Source organism: Brassica rapa, chromosome A02, assembly GCF_000309985.2.
Source record: "Brassica rapa cultivar Chiifu-401-42 chromosome A02, CAAS_Brap_v3.01, whole genome shotgun sequence".
Classification (NCBI taxonomy): Eukaryota; Viridiplantae; Streptophyta; class Magnoliopsida; order Brassicales; family Brassicaceae; genus Brassica; species Brassica rapa.
The window spans coordinates 5,966,686-5,984,978 of record NC_024796.2 but is presented as its reverse complement, the minus strand read 5'-3'; the positions used below and the strand labels follow the sequence as shown (position 1 = coordinate 5,984,978).

Genomic DNA, 18,293 nt, shown 5'->3' with positions numbered 1-18,293 from the left:
AATTTACATATAATTCACTTATTTGTGTTCGATGAGAAAGAAGAACATTGACAATTAACTTACATACAAAGAAGACTTGTCAATAAAATTAATTTATATGTATATTAAGAACATTTTCCAAAAACCTAACAAGAAAAATAACTTAATTTTTAACATTTACTTTTTTTTTTAATTTACATATATTGTTAATAATAAATCAGTATTATTTTATTGAAAATGTGGTATATTCTTTTAGTAATTTAAATATTTTCAAATAAATTGTATGTCGAGTTTAAAAATAGTATATAGATTTAAAAATAGATGAATCATTCATACAATTTTAGAGAAAAAAAATCTAAAATAATTCAAAATTCAAAACTAAAATCAGAAACCAAAAACTAAAATCTAAATCACCAATCATGCTTTTCAAAAATCTAAAATCTACTGCAAAATCAAAAACCAAAAATTAAAAACTAAAATCTAAAAACTAAAAGCTAGAAGGCAAAAACCAAAAACCAAAATCTAAAAACCATTTAAACAATCATCACCTATATCAAATTCGACCATGTGAGATAATGCCACGATACTTTGTGTCCACATGTCTATTTTTCTGTGGTTTATGTCTTTTTAAAAGTAAAATTTAATTGCACTCAAATCAAGTTTTTGTTCCCAAAGTAGCACTCAAAGATCAAAGTCACAAAAATAGGTTTCATTAAAGAGGTAAATATACACTTATACCCCTTGGGTTAATTAATCCAAACCTTAGGGTTTAGAGTTAATGGTGGGGTTTTAGAATTAGGGTTTACAATTTTATAAAAAATAAATACTAAAATAAAAAATAAAAATTTAAAAAATAGTTTCAAAAAGTATTTTTAAATTATAAAAAGAAAATTTGAAAGAAAGAAAAAAATTCAAAAAAAAATTTCAAAAACAAAATTATAAAAATTTCGAATCTGAAAACATATAATCTGAAACTATAAAAAAAATTTCTTTTTTTTTATTTTATTTATTTTTATTTTATTTATTTTTATTTATTTTTGTTTGTTTATTTAATTTTAAACCAATGGTATTAGAGATATTTTACCCTTTAATGAATGTCATTTTTGTGACTTTCTCCTTCTAGTATCATTTTTGAGACATAAACTTCAAAATGTGCTATCATTGACAATTGCCCATTAGATATCAAGTGGGATTATCCCGTTAAAAAGATTGCTCCCGTTAAGATTGCTCTTCCAAAAAAAATCTCTCATAATATAATACTATTTTAATTTAATTTGTTTTATGATAAATCAAACTCTCTTTCTTTTGCTTTTTCCTTTCATATTTTGTGATATTAATGGTAATGGAAAGAGTTTGGCTGAGAAACCATCTCAGATGTTTGGATCCAATCGCTAGTTCGTTCACCCATTTCATTGTTGATTTAACTCATTTCTACCTTTGTTCATAGCTAGGTTTGAGATGTTTTATATCATGAAGTCTATTCATGCAATCTGTAAGGCAATTTAGCCTTATCCTGTAAACATTTAAGTTTTAATTTGAAAGCCCTTTGTCAAAAAAAAAAACATCTCAGATATTTTTATGAATTGCCTCATATTTGCACACGTACTTTAGCTATAGATTTACATGCATAATTTTTTTAAAATATGTATATCCACTATACTGACTTAGTTTTCAAAAGTCAAAAAGAGTTTTTTTTTTGTTAAATGGATATTTCCTTAGTTAACGATGAAATTGGAATTTGCGATGGCCTAAAATGAAAGTCAACATAGGTATTTGCCCTTAAAGACCAATATTCAAATTCAGAACAATTAGGTCATATCCATTCGACTAAAGTAGGCCAACGGATCACGACGGAACTGGAAAATTAAGATAAGTATGATGGATGCAAGAAATATGATTGGTGTATCGGATCATGCTCTAACTTGGAATTGTCATGATACAACTTAGATTTAAATACAATTTTGTACCCGCGCGTATTATTGAAAAAATAATTATTGAAAAAAAAAATATATATATATATATAATGAAACCGGTAAAGCTAAGGTTTAAAATGTTAACACACTAATACTAATCCGAATTTGCAAGTTAGAATGGATTACATTCTTCTTTTCTTGATCAAGTATAATTCAATATATCCAAAACTTTCTACGGAAAATAGCAACAAAATCTTGAGATAATCAGGTACAAAAACAAAACAAAACAAATGCTTGAGATATGCAAATCCATCAAATGACATTAATTACATCAACACAATTTTCTCTTATGTGATCATTACATTCAACAATCAACATTATAAAATGTAATGATGATACGTGAAGCCTAACCACAAAAATATAGCAGGCCCCATCATCAACCAAGACCCAATGAAAATTTTAGGATCTTATTATTACAACAAATGAACGAATGAATAAATAAAAGTATGAAAGCTAAGGTGACCTATAGTTGAAACTCTGATTATTACCCAAGTATTTAAGTTCCAAAGAGATTTGTCTCTCAATCTTAAGCTGCTTGTAGAAATTAGCTATGAAAGTCTCAGCTTTGTTGTCAATATCTTCGTCTGAAGATGGATCATAACTCCCGGCTCTATACAACGCTCCTCTTGAAGAACAGGCTGAGTCCGATTCATTCTCCTCGGCACAAGCCGCTGCTAAACCGGGTCTATCGTTGAAACTGAACCGAAGAGCTGAGGAAGAAGAAGAACAACCAAGCATTGGTACGAGACCCCAGAGGCTATTTATCTTGAAACTTAACACGAATTTCACTTTATTTACGGCTCGTCTCAACCGGCTAAGTAGCGAACCGTCTTTGATCTTTGCCATGCCAACAATACAATACCTTCTTCTTTTTTTCTTGTTAAATAGAATGGCTGAGTTGGTTTTCTCTTTTTGATATATGTTGGAATTGCTAAAGTATGGGTCTTATATAGACTTGGGCAATGTCGGCTGCAGGCTTATCTTCTAAGCAAATTTTCAAAGAAACCTGTTTAAAATATAGTTTTAAATTATTATAATATGGGAATAGGAAACTGAATGGAAGTTTACGTACCAGTATTGAGGCGTATCAATATGGTATAGGGAGAGAAACTTCTAATTTCTAAAAGAAAAGGGGGGGGGGAGGGGGGTGCACGTAATTCACATGATCGTATACTCGAGTATATTATATAGTTTATAACATCTTTTCCTTTTTTGGTTTCTCCTTTGTTAACGCTTTTATTAGTAGTCTAATGGCTACTCGTTAATTACAAACTCCCTACCTGCATAGAACTCCAAACTAATGACTTAGAACTGAACCAACCAATGAACTGTTGGCTTTTTAGACTGATTCAACGGCAAAACGTTATTAATAGATCCAAAAAAGCAAAGTAGAAACGGCAAAACCACCAAAGAATGGGTCACAGTCAACATTTCGGGCGAAGACTTCGATTTCTTAATCGCGTTATCAGATTTCTTCTTGGAAACGAAAGATGCTATGGATTGTTCTATATCATTTTTAACAACTTGTACATTTAGTTTATTAAGGGTCTTAATATTTATTTTTAAATATTCTTTCCGTATTTAACAAATTGATGTTTGATTTTTATTCTTGTATTTAAATAATGTGTTGTAGATTTTAATTAATGCATTTTGATTTAAAATAAAATAAAATTTTCAACTTTAAAAAATGTGATTGGTACATAGAACTTTATTGAAAAAAATAAAACTGAAAACAAAATAAAAATGGTAGACAAAAATATATATTTAATTTTCATTAATATTTATGTAAATCCTAAAACATTAATCTTTCAAATACAGAAGGAGTATAAATCTTCCAAAAGCTTGTAAAACATTAATGGTTGTAACTTATGTTTTAATATATAAGATTGTTATTATTTTAAGTGATTTTTTTTTTATTAAAATAATTTAAGTTTGGTAACCATATTTTATTACAGTTAGACTAAAACATGAACAAACAAAACTGAAACAGAAACTTAGATTTAAGTGAAAGTAAAGGCAATTTATCATGAACCGTTACCCAAAGCCCACTTCTATTAAGAAAGCCCGTCAGTAAATGGCCACAAGAGATCCAAAGGCTTAAGTTCGAATTGTCTAATTTTAATCTCAGGCTCTAGAAAAAGGTGTAGTAAAATAACATCACATACAGTTATTGTTAATGACTGATCTTCTTTTTTTTTTTTTTCGATTGTATTATTAAGTCTTTTGGACAAAAATTTCTAAACAATAAGAACTACCAAAACAAATATAGAAAAATAATACACCAGTATAGATCCAAATGAAACTAACACAAATCTATTTTGCATGTGGATGACCAAATATTTTTTATATAAAAGCTCCATATTTGATTTTGGAATAGTTGAATCTCAAGGGAGATAATTTTTATATTAATCAAAAAAATACCACGTTTCAAACTGAATTGGGAACGATTGCCACTTTCTTTTTAATACTTCAGTAGGAGTCACCGAGACGAGACAACTCTTTATATTGCTCTACTAAAAATAATAGAGTCAAAGAGATTACCATTCCATAGAATTTTATGTTGCCTTTCGAAGTAACCATAGTTTGCAGCAAGAACTTCATCACCATCAAATGAAGAACCATCAGCGATTGAAGCCGGTAGGACCCGTCGCCACTATCTGCAGTAGATATGTCAATTATCTTTTCTAAACGTTTCAATTGAACCGATGTTTTGGTTTTACCAAATCCATTGGAAGAAACATACAAAAGAACAATAAAAAACGTTGACGGATTTAAACAAACTAAATGATAGAAAGTAAAGCAAATCAAAGAAAAAGAAGCAAAATAAATCAAATAAGCCGATGTCGGAGCTATAGAAGCTTCCGGCCATCGGCTTGAAACTAAAAAAAAATCTTTTTCTTTTTTTCTTGACCGCTAGAGTTTTTCCAAGGTGATTTTATGTTGGTTTATAATGCTGAAGTCATTAATGACAGATCTAAGTTATAAAAAGGTAAAGATTGTTACAATTCAAAAAACAACATATGGAATAAATGACAAGACATCAGTTTCATGTTCACGCTTGCAATTTCCAATCGTCAACTTTGCTTCACTCGTTTTTGTCTGCAATTCTTTCTCAACAATTTTAGTAGAAATGCGTACCCATTTTTATTTTGTAACATCATTTCGTTTTCTTTAACAAAAGCAAAACGAAACATCTTTAGAATTCTTTTTTTCAATATCGTGAAACCAAATTTCATTATCCCTTGGTTTCTTTGATATATATTTTTAAAATATAAATTAAAGAACCACCCGTAAACAGGTCTCTGGCTAACCGACATAAAAACAGTAATCCTCAATAATAGATTAGGCTTATCGCTAAAATTACATGAAAAGTAAGTGAAAAAACAATGAAAGGAAAAAAATCTAGGCTCAAAAACCGAGACTGGTCCCTCCTCATCACCGTAGACCCCAACGCCGACTTCACTAATATCAAGCCGACCACTTCATATTCACTTCCTTCTCAATAGAGACGCCGACACACGGAATTGAAGATCACCCAACAATCTTTTCTTCAACCCGACTCACCAAAACCCGGGAGATTAAAACAGATCGCACCGTTGAAAGGAATCGCCATCTTCAACTGATCCATCCCGGTCGCCTAAGCTCTAGCCACAAAGAATCACGAAGGTCAGCTCTGAACCTATTAGCTAAGAGACCATTCTTTGGAAATGAAACTCGATATCCGATATTTAGTAAATAAAAACAAATCAACAGGAGGGATGCTTAGCGACATTGAGACCACTACCACCACACACCATATGCAGAAAAGCGGGCTTGAGTAAGCTGCTGCAACGACACCAGAAGAAGCTCCATAGACCTACAAGAAATATTAGTGATACAACACTGCCAAAGGTGATCAAATAATCAGCCAATGACACAGAGATATGCGCATCGCCAAAAGGTGTCCCCAAGAAAAGTTGAAGGCCGAAGACCACACGAACCACCATCCTCCTTGCCAATTGTCGTTCCCAGAACATGAAGACGGGTAACTTCAAACGCCGCAAAGATGGTTTCTTTGATATTAGTATAGTTTTAGCCAGATGTTTACTGTTCTTCTTAGGTTCTTAATCTTTTGTATCCTTAACGCCTTTTCTAAATGCTTCTTTTGCAGTCTTACAAAACAATACATAAAGCTACATTTTTGGAGCTTTTATATTACAAAAATTGAAAGATCTACAACCAATGTAGATCTAGTAAATTTCTAAATATGTACTACTTCTTCCGTTTTTTTAATATAAGTCGTTTTAGAGAAACTTTTATGTTCTAAATGATATGACGTTTTTGGTTTCTATGTGAAATTTATTACTCCCTCCGTTTTTTATATATGACGTTTTAGAGGAATTTTTTGTTCCAAATTATTTGACGTTTTCAATTTTCTATGTAAAATTTATTACTAATTAATGCTAGATGACCAATGATATTATAGTTTCTATTTTATTATTGGTTAAATTGTGGTTAAGTAAACAATTAATAATATTTTTGTTTAGAAATTAAATGTTTCTTAATCTATGTGCACAATCCTAAAGCGTCATATATAAAAAAACGGAGGGAGTAATACTTAATGTTATATGACCAATGATAATATACTTTCTATTTTATTATTGGTTGATTTGTAGTTAGATAAATAATTAATTATGTTTTTGTGTAGAAAATATATATATATATATTTTTTTTACAGCAAAAAATTTACAGACTCATGTTGACTCTGTAAACCAAGTCGGTAACTCCGCATCCATGTGAATGACAAAGGACGATTGTTTCCTAGCATTGCGTGCTAAGCTATCCGCCCGAAGGTTTGCCGTCTGAGGTACATGGACGATGTCTGAGTTGAGGAAACTTCTTTTGAGAAGTTTGATATCTTCCAAATAGCTTTCGAATGCTGGTCATTCTTCTGGTTCCAAAACCATCTTCACCAATTGAGAACAATCCGTCGCAAACATTGCATGTAACTGTCTTAAATTCTTCATACAGTCCATTGCCCAAATCAATGCATCTACCTCCGAATGGAGGGGTGAAAGACATGCCCTTACATTCCTTGCCCCTAACAGACCATCAAACCTCGGAAAAGTATTATGCCAACCTTGCCCTGAAAAAGAATCCTTATCTTTCCATGAACCATCTATGAAACACCATCGACCTTGTGTTGCTAGGGAGGAACTGGTCTGTACCGAAGGCCCCCTCGTAGGGTCATTTCCCACATGTGCTTCTGCCCAAAGTGATGATTCTAGTTCAGCTAATTGAAGAGTATCCCTCGGATCAATATCCAGATTACTAAAAACTTTGTTATTTCGGACTTTCCAAATATACCATAAAATCCATGCAAACTGATGGTCATCCATCTTTGGCTGAACTCTCCAAAAAAGATGATCTATATTAGCAAATAATGAAGTGATAGGAAAGATATTAGGAGACGACGAAATCTTAGATAATGCCCACACTTGGCGTGCCGGGGGACATTCAAAAAATACATGGTTAATTGATTCTTCCAGATCTGCGCATCGAGCACAACATATATCTTCTTGTATCCCTCTTGTCTTGAGATTTTTCATTACCGATATACATCCCGAGAGAAGTTGCCATAATGCTTTAAGTATATCTACTGTAGGACTATAAAAATCTGGTGGTTTTTCCTTATCAGGATAGACTTGTTCCACTTGATAACCTGATCGGACTAAATATTTTCCATTAGTAGTAAAATGCCATCCATTCCTATTCTCAAACTGGTTCCTACTTAAAGGAATACTTTCAATAATTTTTGTGTAGAAAATATAAAAAATATAATAATTTTTTTAATTTGTGTGCACAATTTTAAAACGACTTATATTAAAAAAACGGAAAGAGTATTACTGGATATGCACTATATGTGGTAGCTTATCGTTAATCTGCAATGATTACAAAAGATTTTAATTTTCACTCAAATTATTGCTGAGGACCCGTTGGAAAATGCACCGAATAGGTTTATCATTATAATTGAGCACTTTCTCATAGCCAAAAACTTCATATCACTAATCTGTTGCTATTTTCGATTGTTTAAGGATATGTTAACTCTTGGTGGATAGAAAATAATCGAAATAGGACAGGATGACCAAAGAAAGGGACGTGGAGATCCGGATAAGAACGCATTAACATGATGAACTGCGATTGCATTATGCATAGTATCCTCTTCTCTTTTTCAGAATATATAAAATAACATGATTTTTTTTTTGTTTATATAATATTCCACTGACAAGTTAAAGTGTACAACGACTGAAGCTTGTACAGTGACTTGCACCACAAGAACAGTTTTCTTTTCTTAAGTGAGTGTTGCTTTAGATTGTGCACCGCCAAGTTCTCCTACTCTCTCGATTAAATTTTAAGTTGAAATTCTAGGTCATGGACCTACCAATATCAATACAGGAAATTTGCATATATATAGTCAATACAGAAAATTGGCATATAATCACATTTTGGAAATAGTAATTCTGCATGTTTAGATTGTTAATTAACATTCATCATATTTTATGTATTTTCTCACGTTTTGAAAGTGATTTCATTGAGTAATTGATGAGTGCATCTTAAGTGCAATATACCCTTTAGTTGGTCAGACACTTTAAATGGATATTAGAGCACTCCCAAGTACAAGTTCTCCTTAAGTATTTGAAAAAAAATAATTAAACAAATACAAAAGTGGAGAGAGATAGAGAACCAGGTTCTCAAATATGAACCTATATGATACTCTTTAGAACACTATTAGCTAGCTGTCATTTTAAGTGGTTTGGATTTTTAAAAACAAAAAGAAAATTAATTACTCAATAAATGCATATCAAAAAAATATTCTATCCTTTAAAAAAAATGTTTAAGAGAATTTTTGTAAAAACAATTTAATCACTTAATTAAATAAAAATACTAATACTTGATTTGTTATATATTTTTAATTTGGACCCAAAAACCCGAACCGGAACCGATCAAAAAATACCCGACCCGAAACTGAACCAAAAATTTACAAGTACCTTTTGGATCCAAAATTCGTTTACCCAAAAGAACCGGAACCGAGAGAAACCGACCTGGACAGACATGGACCAAAAAGACCGATCCGAATAAACCCGACCCGGTAAGAACCTATTCGTACCCGACTTAAAAATATGTATATCCAAAACTATAATTTTTTTGTTTGTATTTTATATATATTATTTTATGATTAGTTGAAATATCTTTTGAATACAATGTTTGTTATTATTTTGTAACATTTTTAAGAAATATAAAGCTTTAAAATGTAAAATTTAGAGTTTATAAATGTTTTATTTTATAAAATTTTAGATATCTATGAAAAATATCAACTAAATTTGATGGATTTCGGATATTTCATGTCCTTTTCAGATCCTAAATATCCGAACTCGATCCGGACCCGATACTGACCCGAAAACTACGGGTATTTTACATGTATTTTAATTATAGACCCGAACTAATCCGGACCCGAGAAGAACCGACCCGAACCCGAACCAAAAATTTACAAGTACCTATAGAGTCCAAATGTCTAGGACCGAAGGATCCGGATTTGAAAAAAACCGGTCCAAACCCGACTCGAAGACCTGAACGCCCAGACCTAGCAATGGACATGGTCCTAGAGCATTTGCAATAGGAATATCCATTAAAAGGTAAAATTGTTTTAATAGGAGAAACTTTCAAAACTTAAGAATTCCATGTTAAAATTTGAATTTCTTAAACTTTTGAAAAAATAATTTAATAATAATACTTTTTGGTGACCGTTCATGGTGAAGAATTTCGATGCGGGGATGGCCTTATACATGATTAAATTGTTTGTTCTTGACTCAATTTTCATCTAAAGAGCATATTCAACCCAATTTTAATTTTTACTCTAATGAATTTTGGAATAATGCTTCATTTTTATTCAATTTTCTATTTTATAATAGAGTAAAAATAGATTTACTCCGTAAATGAAATAATGTACTTATTTATTTTTTCATTACTAATTTTCCACTCTAGTGTAGGGTTCGAAAAAAATCTATTCAATTATGAAAAATACTTCACTTAAAAAAATGAAATTTTACATTGGAAATGTTCTAACCAACTTTCTAACTTTCTAAGCAATGACTTATCATGTGTGGAGATAATAGAATGGGAGACGGTACCATTGAGGAAGCCTCCTTTTCTTCGAGGACTCGCGCATGATAATAGACAATTGATATGTGATCGCTATGAAGAGATTTTCAAAGTCTAATACATCGATGGATGATTCTGAAAGGAAGTTAATTGACAATTGAGTTGAGTTGTTTTCGATAAAGGACAATATAAAGGTGAGTTGATTTTTCATTCATCCTAGCTTAAGTCTCTCCTTGAAAAGGAACAATATTATGTTGTTTTCTTTTCATTCACCCTAACTTAATCGTCTCCTTAAAATAAACAACGAAAAATCAATATCAAGTATTAGAATACTATTCACAGTTACAGTGATTTTGCATCACTGAGTTTACTTGCTATCAAGTTTAATGTTGCCTACTTACTTATATCATAAACAATAAAACAATTTGATAACAAAAACCAAAACAAAACAAAAAATCATATTTTGTCTTTGATTATAAATTGATACATACGGTATATATGTCACATCTCTCTCTCTCTCTATCAACGTGTTAATAATATCATCTATTAATACTATTTTTTTTAATCAAATAATACTATTTAGTTTATATGCTGTGTATATAAAAATTAATATGTTATTCAATCAATACTATTATCAAATATTTATGTTTACTATTCATCGTACTGTTACTATGGCATACCAATATTTGCGAACACAAGCCATGTGTATGAATTGAATTTTAGGTAACAAATTTTGATTTCACATTAAACGAAGATATTGCTATTAGAAGTGGACAAAGGATCTACGGAATTCTTCATGATATCTTCTCGCTCTCTAATGCTTTCAGTTTCATTGAATTTATGTTTATCCCTAGAGCTGCCAATGATAGGGCAGACTCTGTAGCCAAACAGGCATTGTATGCTCTGAACCAATTCTAGTTTAATCAATTTGCGGTTTGCACACAAACAAAAAAAAAAAAAAAAGAAGTGGACAAAGGAAAAACATGTTCACAGGCATTCCTGTCTAAGTTTCTTCAACGGATGTACATACTACTAACACTCGTAGATATATACAAATCACAGACCAGATATTTGTTACAAAGTACAAAGACTATATCTTTGACTGATCATATAGTATATAATTATAATGTTTAATCTATTTTTTCTCATATATCTTAAATTAGGATCTGTATAGAACTAATCAAGAAAATTAACATGAACATAACAAATCATGTGAACCAAATCTTGTTGTGTTGTGTCTGTAATAAAGAGACAAAATGCTCAGCGCAAACTTAGCCGACTGTTTACATTATAAGCCCACAATCATGGTCTAATCTTGTTCTAATCATTCCTTTTTCTTCTATCTAAATAAAAAGGGATTGTGATTTTATTAATTATATAGTGATCAGATCTGATCTTGCTTTCTTATTTATTGATTTTTTTATTTGTTGTTGCTTCTATCTATATGGGAGCGTTATGTGACTCATTTTTGCTATTGGTTGAAGTCGTACACCGAATATACAGAAACCAATCAACTTGATGAATATGTCTTCTAATAATCACCAAAAACTGAAATATTTGTGAATTTTTTCAGTAGCTTCATAATTCAGTCCCATTCAGGCATTCACTTCTCCCATGTGCCATCCTTAGTAGGGTGTTTGCTAGAACTACTTAATCAAGATACAAATTAATTTAACAAGTAATACACACATTGTTCAACATATTGTGCTCCGGTAATTGTAGTGCTTTTATGAGTTTTTAGATAACGTGGCATTTGTCTATTTTGATATTTTGTTTACGTAGAAACTTAAGTTACCATTTTTAGCACTAAAATAATCCTTTTTGCAATCAAGTTCATTCCTAAATTTTTTTTTTTGGGTCAAAAACCAAAATTAATAATAAGCAACTATTACATATATTTTGCCCACCGTTTTAGCAAAAGAACACTGATTCGAACAAGCAAACGAACACTGCCTAAAAAACAAAAATTATTTAATCATTGATCAGTTATACTATCGTAGAAATTACTCCGTCAGTTTCGTAAATATACATGTTTTATAAAACTTTTTTTTTAAAAAGGATACAATTTTTTTTATATTTTCAATGCACTTTATCAATTAATAATTAATTATAAATTTAGAAAATACTAATTGCATTTATTAAATTTTTATTGATGTATAATTATAAGAAATAAAGAATTACAATTGTGCATTTAATACTACAGTTTAATATATTTTATTAATTTGTGTGAAAAATCTAAAACCTGCATAATTTTGAAACGGATGAAGTAATTTAGCATGAGTCAGTTATAGTTTCATAGAAATTAGACAATCCATCAACAATCAGTTATGATTTGGGGAAGTTCATTAAATGTCATTTTTGATGGACAATTATTCAGAAAAATACATCTTAATATAAATCAAGCAATCTTATATTTTAGCTGACTAGGTACATTATTAATGTGTGCATAGACATAATTTACGTTGATAAATTTCTGAAACAGTGTGAGAATAGATAAGATTAAGGTAATAAGGTACATGCAGAGTACCATATAGATATTCTTGTCCAATAAACGCGTAATAATGGACGCAATCTATTTTTCTGCGTTTTGTCCAGTTACTTCCGAACTTCATAGTAGCATTATAACAATGATGTATAAAAGTACAAACTAGATTACTACATATGTATGATGTATGTAGACTAATAGTCACATGAAGTATTAATGTCGTCCCATCGTAGGACAAATAGATTTGAGGTGGACAGCAACATAGTCCAACCTTCTTTTTATATTATTTTATTTTGGTCTATATAATACTTTTTGTTTCCAAACTATAAAATATCAATGTATTTTAAATATATACTAAAACATATTAAATTTTAATAATAATAATAATACATTATTTTTTGTATTTATCAGTTTACAATAATTTTAGACCAATAGTATTCTAATAAGTACAATTTATCTTTTTAAAGTTTGTAATTTATCAATATTAATTAATGAAAATGCATAGAAAACATAAAATATGTATTTCTGTAACAATTTTTTTAAAATTTTTTTTTCCTAAAACTGGAAAAGGACCACATTATCTATCACTAAGTGCGACATAAAATAACTATTTACATGGACTACATGTTTTTACCAAAAATGAAATGTTAGAAGCTATGTAGCATGGAATCGTCCGTTGTCATGCGTTTCGTGCTTCCGAAGCGGAACCGGAAACGGAATCGTTCGGAATCGCTCGGAATCGACATGGAGTCGCGATTTGTTTTATGAGACGTTTGGAACCGTAATGGAAGCACACGATTCAGAATTGGAAGCTTCGATGGATGTATGGCTGGCCGGAAGCGTTTTGAAGAGATGAACTCTTTAGGTTTATAGAAGCTGAAAATTGTTTTGGTGGGCTTTTTAATTTTAATTTGTTTTGTGAATACGTGACCCAACTATCCCATTGATATAACAAAACTCTACCTAACAAATAAATGAAAAGATTTAAGTTTCTGGAATTCATTTACCGTAAGAAGTTTCTGATACTTCTTCAACCTTTATCCAGAATTGTGAGAGAAGAGAGTAAAGGTACGTAACTCTTGATTTGATAAATAATCAATTATTATATTTTGCTTGAAGTGTTGTCTCTTGTTTGTATATTGCGTTGTTTGATCGTGAGTCGCGACGTGTTATATTTAGTTTTTTTATTTGTAAGAAAGTGATATATTATAAATTGCTTATTTGTATCATTTTTACTATTCATACAAGCTTGAACTCTATTTTTATGTTATGTTTAGTTTTTTTTTTCTTGTTAAATTTATGAGAATTACAATATTTAAATTATGTGTCGAATTTTTATCATTTAAAATATTTATATTTTTGTGCTTCAATGTATATATATATATATATATAAAATACACGCTTCCAACACGTACCCGCTTCCTAAATATTTTTAAAAATGCGCTTCCACGCTTCTTTAAGCTTCCGCTTCCGCGTACCCGCTTCCGTTTCCATGCATCATAGGTTAGAAGTACAATATACCAGCAAATTGTATTTGTATTGATAGACGAGTTTTTTACCAAATAAAACTAGTTTTTAGGAAAGTACCAACGATAAAAATTTGAAAACTACCACTTTTATATAACTCTTTAAATTTAATCATGGTTATTATGTCGGATTTGACAAATATTAAAAACATATACTAATGTTTTCAACAAAGTGTTCAACTATAATTTTAATTAGTTTATTTCAGATTCTTAGGTCTTTTAGTTTAGAAATAAAGGTGACACATATTGTACTGAATTTCTTATGAATCAATATATAAATAAGATGTTCTTTACATTTATTTTATGTTCAAATTTTGTCAAAAAAAATATAATTAACTGTTACTAGAGAAAGATCAAAATATAAAAAAAATAATGAATATAATCTACTATTATTAAAACAAAATTTTACTTCGAGAAACATCATCCAATTCATTTTTTATATTAGTATTGTTTTCAATATATAATGCATATATATATATATATATATATATATATATATATATATATCTAATTATGTATGATTTATTTTATAAAATATAGTCGATGTACATTACTTTATAATTGTGATTGTTTATTAATAAAAATATTTGTCTATTAAATAGGTAGGATATTTTATCTAGATCCGAAAACAGACCAAAACTAACGTAAAAATACAGATTCGGATCTAGGTCTAGAGCAAAAAATCTATTGGGTACTTTTTAGGAGCCACATGTTTCGGTTCAAGGCTGGATTCTATCCGAGACCCGATCGAGTATCCCAGATATGTTTTATGTATATTAGATATGTTTTGGTATTTTAGATATAATTTTGGTATTACAAATATTTTTTTTATAAATTTTGGGTTTAGGTTTTCGGTTATAGTTTCAGGTTTCAGGTAGAATTTTGAATTTTAAAATAATATATTTAATTATTTAGATAAAATTTGGGGTATTGTTTTCAGGTAAAATTTTGTGTTTTTTAGATAGTTGAATATTTTGAGTTTTTTTTTTGAGTTTTCGGATATATTATTGAGGTTTCAAATATTTTTCGAGTACATTAGGTTCTAAATACTTAAACCAACCCGGACCCCCTATGAACATTAAAAATATTTTACATGTATTTTAATTATGAACCTGAGCCGATTTGGACCCTAAAAAGAACTTATCCCATTTCGAACCAAAAAAATTTAAGTATCTAGTTAGGTCCAAATGCTTATGACCCAAAAAATTCAGATCTAATGGAAACCGATCCAAACCCGGCCCAAAAGTCTGAATGATCATGCCTATGCCTAGTTAAACACATCACTAGTTTGTAATTGGCCTAAAACTATAAAACTTAATTTGGTTGCTAATTAGTATCTTGGTTTTATATCTTATTCTACCACTTTTAATTAGTAACATGCAAAATGAAAATTTGAATGATGACACAATTTCAGCACGTACATATCACTAGCTTATTTTCATGTATCATATTAATCCCTCTTTTCCCCTTTTGTACGAACAATCCATTTGTTTGAACTGTACATGATGATTCTAAATTATACGGACATCAGAACATAAGGATTTAGAGTTATTAACCGTTTAGAAATAAATAATAGATCAATCAATTCCACTCGGCTGGTTAGCACTAGCAAAAGTATCATATTTTTAAAAATAGACTGGACCCAAAAGAAATTAATTAAAAGAAAGCGAACAAGCATGAGAGATTAGTACCAAAACGTAATCTCTTTCAACCTTTAAACGACAAAAGTCTTAATGAAACATATGTACACATGACATTGATGTGTCTTCATTGATCGTAAGTAATTAATTTTAATTGAATTTACTTGAATTAATTCAAACTGAAATGACTTCTTCGATTCTAAACTCATGGAAGGCAAAATGTGATGTATCCAAAGTGGGTTCACTGTGGCGCAGTCCACATCTTATCTGGTACGAACTCCTTGTGAACCGTAGATGGAGAGAATGATCATACGGTGGGAGATGATTTCATTGAAATGGGGGTTAACATTATCTAACATGTTTAAGCCGAGTCAAAAAGCCTTATCACGGCAAGTGTTCATTGCCATTCCTGGAAATTTGATAAGAGAGATTGATCTTAAGTCTTTCATAACATCTGTTTTGATTGAAACTCTGTTCACTTTTGTATATACAGTTATGCCCTTTATGGTAATTTTCATTTTTTGAACTTTATTAAAAAATGTAACCCCTAATTTCTTTTTGTGAATTAGGTTACATTATCAATATAATGTAACCCCTAAATTTATGAATTAGGTTATATATATATATATATATACTTTTGTGATACTTGATGCATTTATAAACTTGAAAAGACCAACATATATATAGAGATTTTTTTTTGAAGGAACATATATATATAATTAGTTTGAGTGGATTTATTTTCTCATAAACAGACTGTTTTGAATTTTCTTAAACTAATTTTACAACCACCTGTAAACCTGTAAATTTGATAGTTGATTTTGAATACTACATCATTTTAAACAATTGCTTAGGAAAGTCATGCAAATTGACTTTTCCATTTATATGATCATCTTTATCTCATATTATTTTTGGTGTGAAATAAATTTGAATACAAATATATTTCTTGGTTGTAGTTAGAACACTTTGGTATACTTTGTGAATTATATGATGGAAAATTCTAAGGAATTTGCACATACCGAAATTATATACGTTTAAAATTAATTTACTAAAAATACTGCATAAACTAATGTCAAATAGAAAAGGCATTAACTACAACATTCAAATTAAAACTGATATCCTATATGTCTGGTGTTAACAACTACCACATGGGACATCATTTTTGAGGTGTTCAACATTCTAAAACGATACCATTTGATATAATAATATAGTAAATATATAAAACTCGGAGGAAAATAATGGTAGATGGACCGACAGAGGGTTCAAATGGTTCAAAGGATGCCATTAATGGAGGCGACAACACTCGGATCCCCACTGATTCTTTCAGCTTCATGTCTCATCCCTCTAATCTCTCTCTCTCTCTCTCCATACTTTGCAGTCGAAGCTGCACCCAACCTGAGTTTTGAGCAGACCTACACACCGTTTACACCTTAAATATAATGCCCCTTAACCCCAAACTCTTCAAACACACTTCTTTCTTCTCATTTTCTCTAACCTCTCCCTTTCTCTCTCACTCACTCTCTAAACTTTTAGGTATGGACTTCCAGCCAAACACATCTCTACGTCTGAGCCTACCAAGTTACAAGAATCACCAACTAAACCTAGAACTTGTCCTCGAGCCTTCTTCTACGTCTTCTTCTTCTTCCACAAACTCATCATCATGTTTGGAGCAGCCTAGGGTATTCTCTTGTAACTATTGTCAAAGAAAGTTTTACAGCTCTCAAGCTTTAGGTGGCCATCAAAACGCTCATAAGCTAGAGAGAACCTTAGCCAAGAAGAGTCGAGAACTCTTTAGATCCTCAACTACTGTTGATTCTGATCAACGTTACCCGTTCTCCGGCCGGTTTGAGATCTACGGCCGTGGCTATGAAGGATTTGTCGAAAGCGGTGGCCGGATGGACTTCTCAGGCCGTGGTGTGTCGGAGAGTGGTCTTGATCAGGATCAGGATCAGGAGATGAGTCACCTTGACTTGTCGTTAAGGCTCTAAAATAGTTTTTATTTTGTTAGAAATATAATCATCTCAATTGTTAATCCTGAATTAAATGTTTTTCAATAAGTCTATTTCTTACCAGTCATGTTTTTAATGTAAAATCGAATCAAAATTTAGTTTTGAAAGATGGTATCTATGTTTTTGTTTTATTGTTTTTCCTCTTTTTACAAAAAAATTAAGAAAGTATATTTGGATCTAGTTAAAAGAAGTTAAAAATGAAGGAATGGTTATTTTAGTTATGCATAGTATGAGCACATATACTACTGCATTATAAAATGGATGAATGTCGCGTATATATCATACATTATTGATCAGTATAATATCATTGCGCCCCGACAAGGAGACATCTGCTGCGGAACTATACTAGTATAACATTTATCCACATATGGTATCAATAAATACATACATATACCCGTATTTTCACTAATAATTATATATTACTTCTCCTTGAGATAATTACGTCATCCAGTAATCAGCTTTATCTTATTTTCTTTTCTCACTAATTAATATATTAATGAATGTCCGAGGTTTTCATGATATATTCCCTCTAGGTACATTTACTA

At 30.5% G+C, this 18,293-nt stretch overlaps 2 protein-coding genes across 2 annotated transcripts; one reads left to right on the top strand and one right to left on the bottom strand.

The window, feature by feature from the left end:
- Positions 1-91: 91 nt before the first annotated feature.
- Positions 92-10,886, bottom strand: LOC103851707. Its single transcript, XM_033284901.1, has one exon. It carries the CDS (start codon positions 2,796-2,798, stop codon positions 2,406-2,408), a length of 393 nt encoding a protein of 130 aa, XP_033140792.1. The 5' UTR covers positions 2,799-10,886; the 3' UTR covers positions 92-2,405.
- Positions 10,887-12,997: 2,111 nt separating this feature from the next.
- LOC103851706 (zinc finger protein 2-like) lies at positions 12,998-17,928 on the top strand. Its single transcript, XM_033284900.1, has 2 exons — positions 12,998-13,222; positions 14,080-17,928. Exon 2 carries the CDS (start codon positions 17,179-17,181, stop codon positions 17,725-17,727), a length of 549 nt encoding a protein of 182 aa, XP_033140791.1. The 5' UTR covers positions 12,998-13,222; positions 14,080-17,178; the 3' UTR covers positions 17,728-17,928.
- Positions 17,929-18,293: the final 365 nt, after the last annotated feature.

Excerpts from the sequence above, each read along its gene's own strand:
- LOC103851707 (XM_033284901.1), bottom strand. The coding sequence starts at position 2,798 with ATGGCAAAGATCAAAGACGGTTCGCTACTTAGCCGGTTGAGACGAGCC.
- LOC103851706 (XM_033284900.1), top strand. The coding sequence starts at position 17,179 with ATGCCCCTTAACCCCAAACTCTTCAAACACACTTCTTTCTTCTCATTT.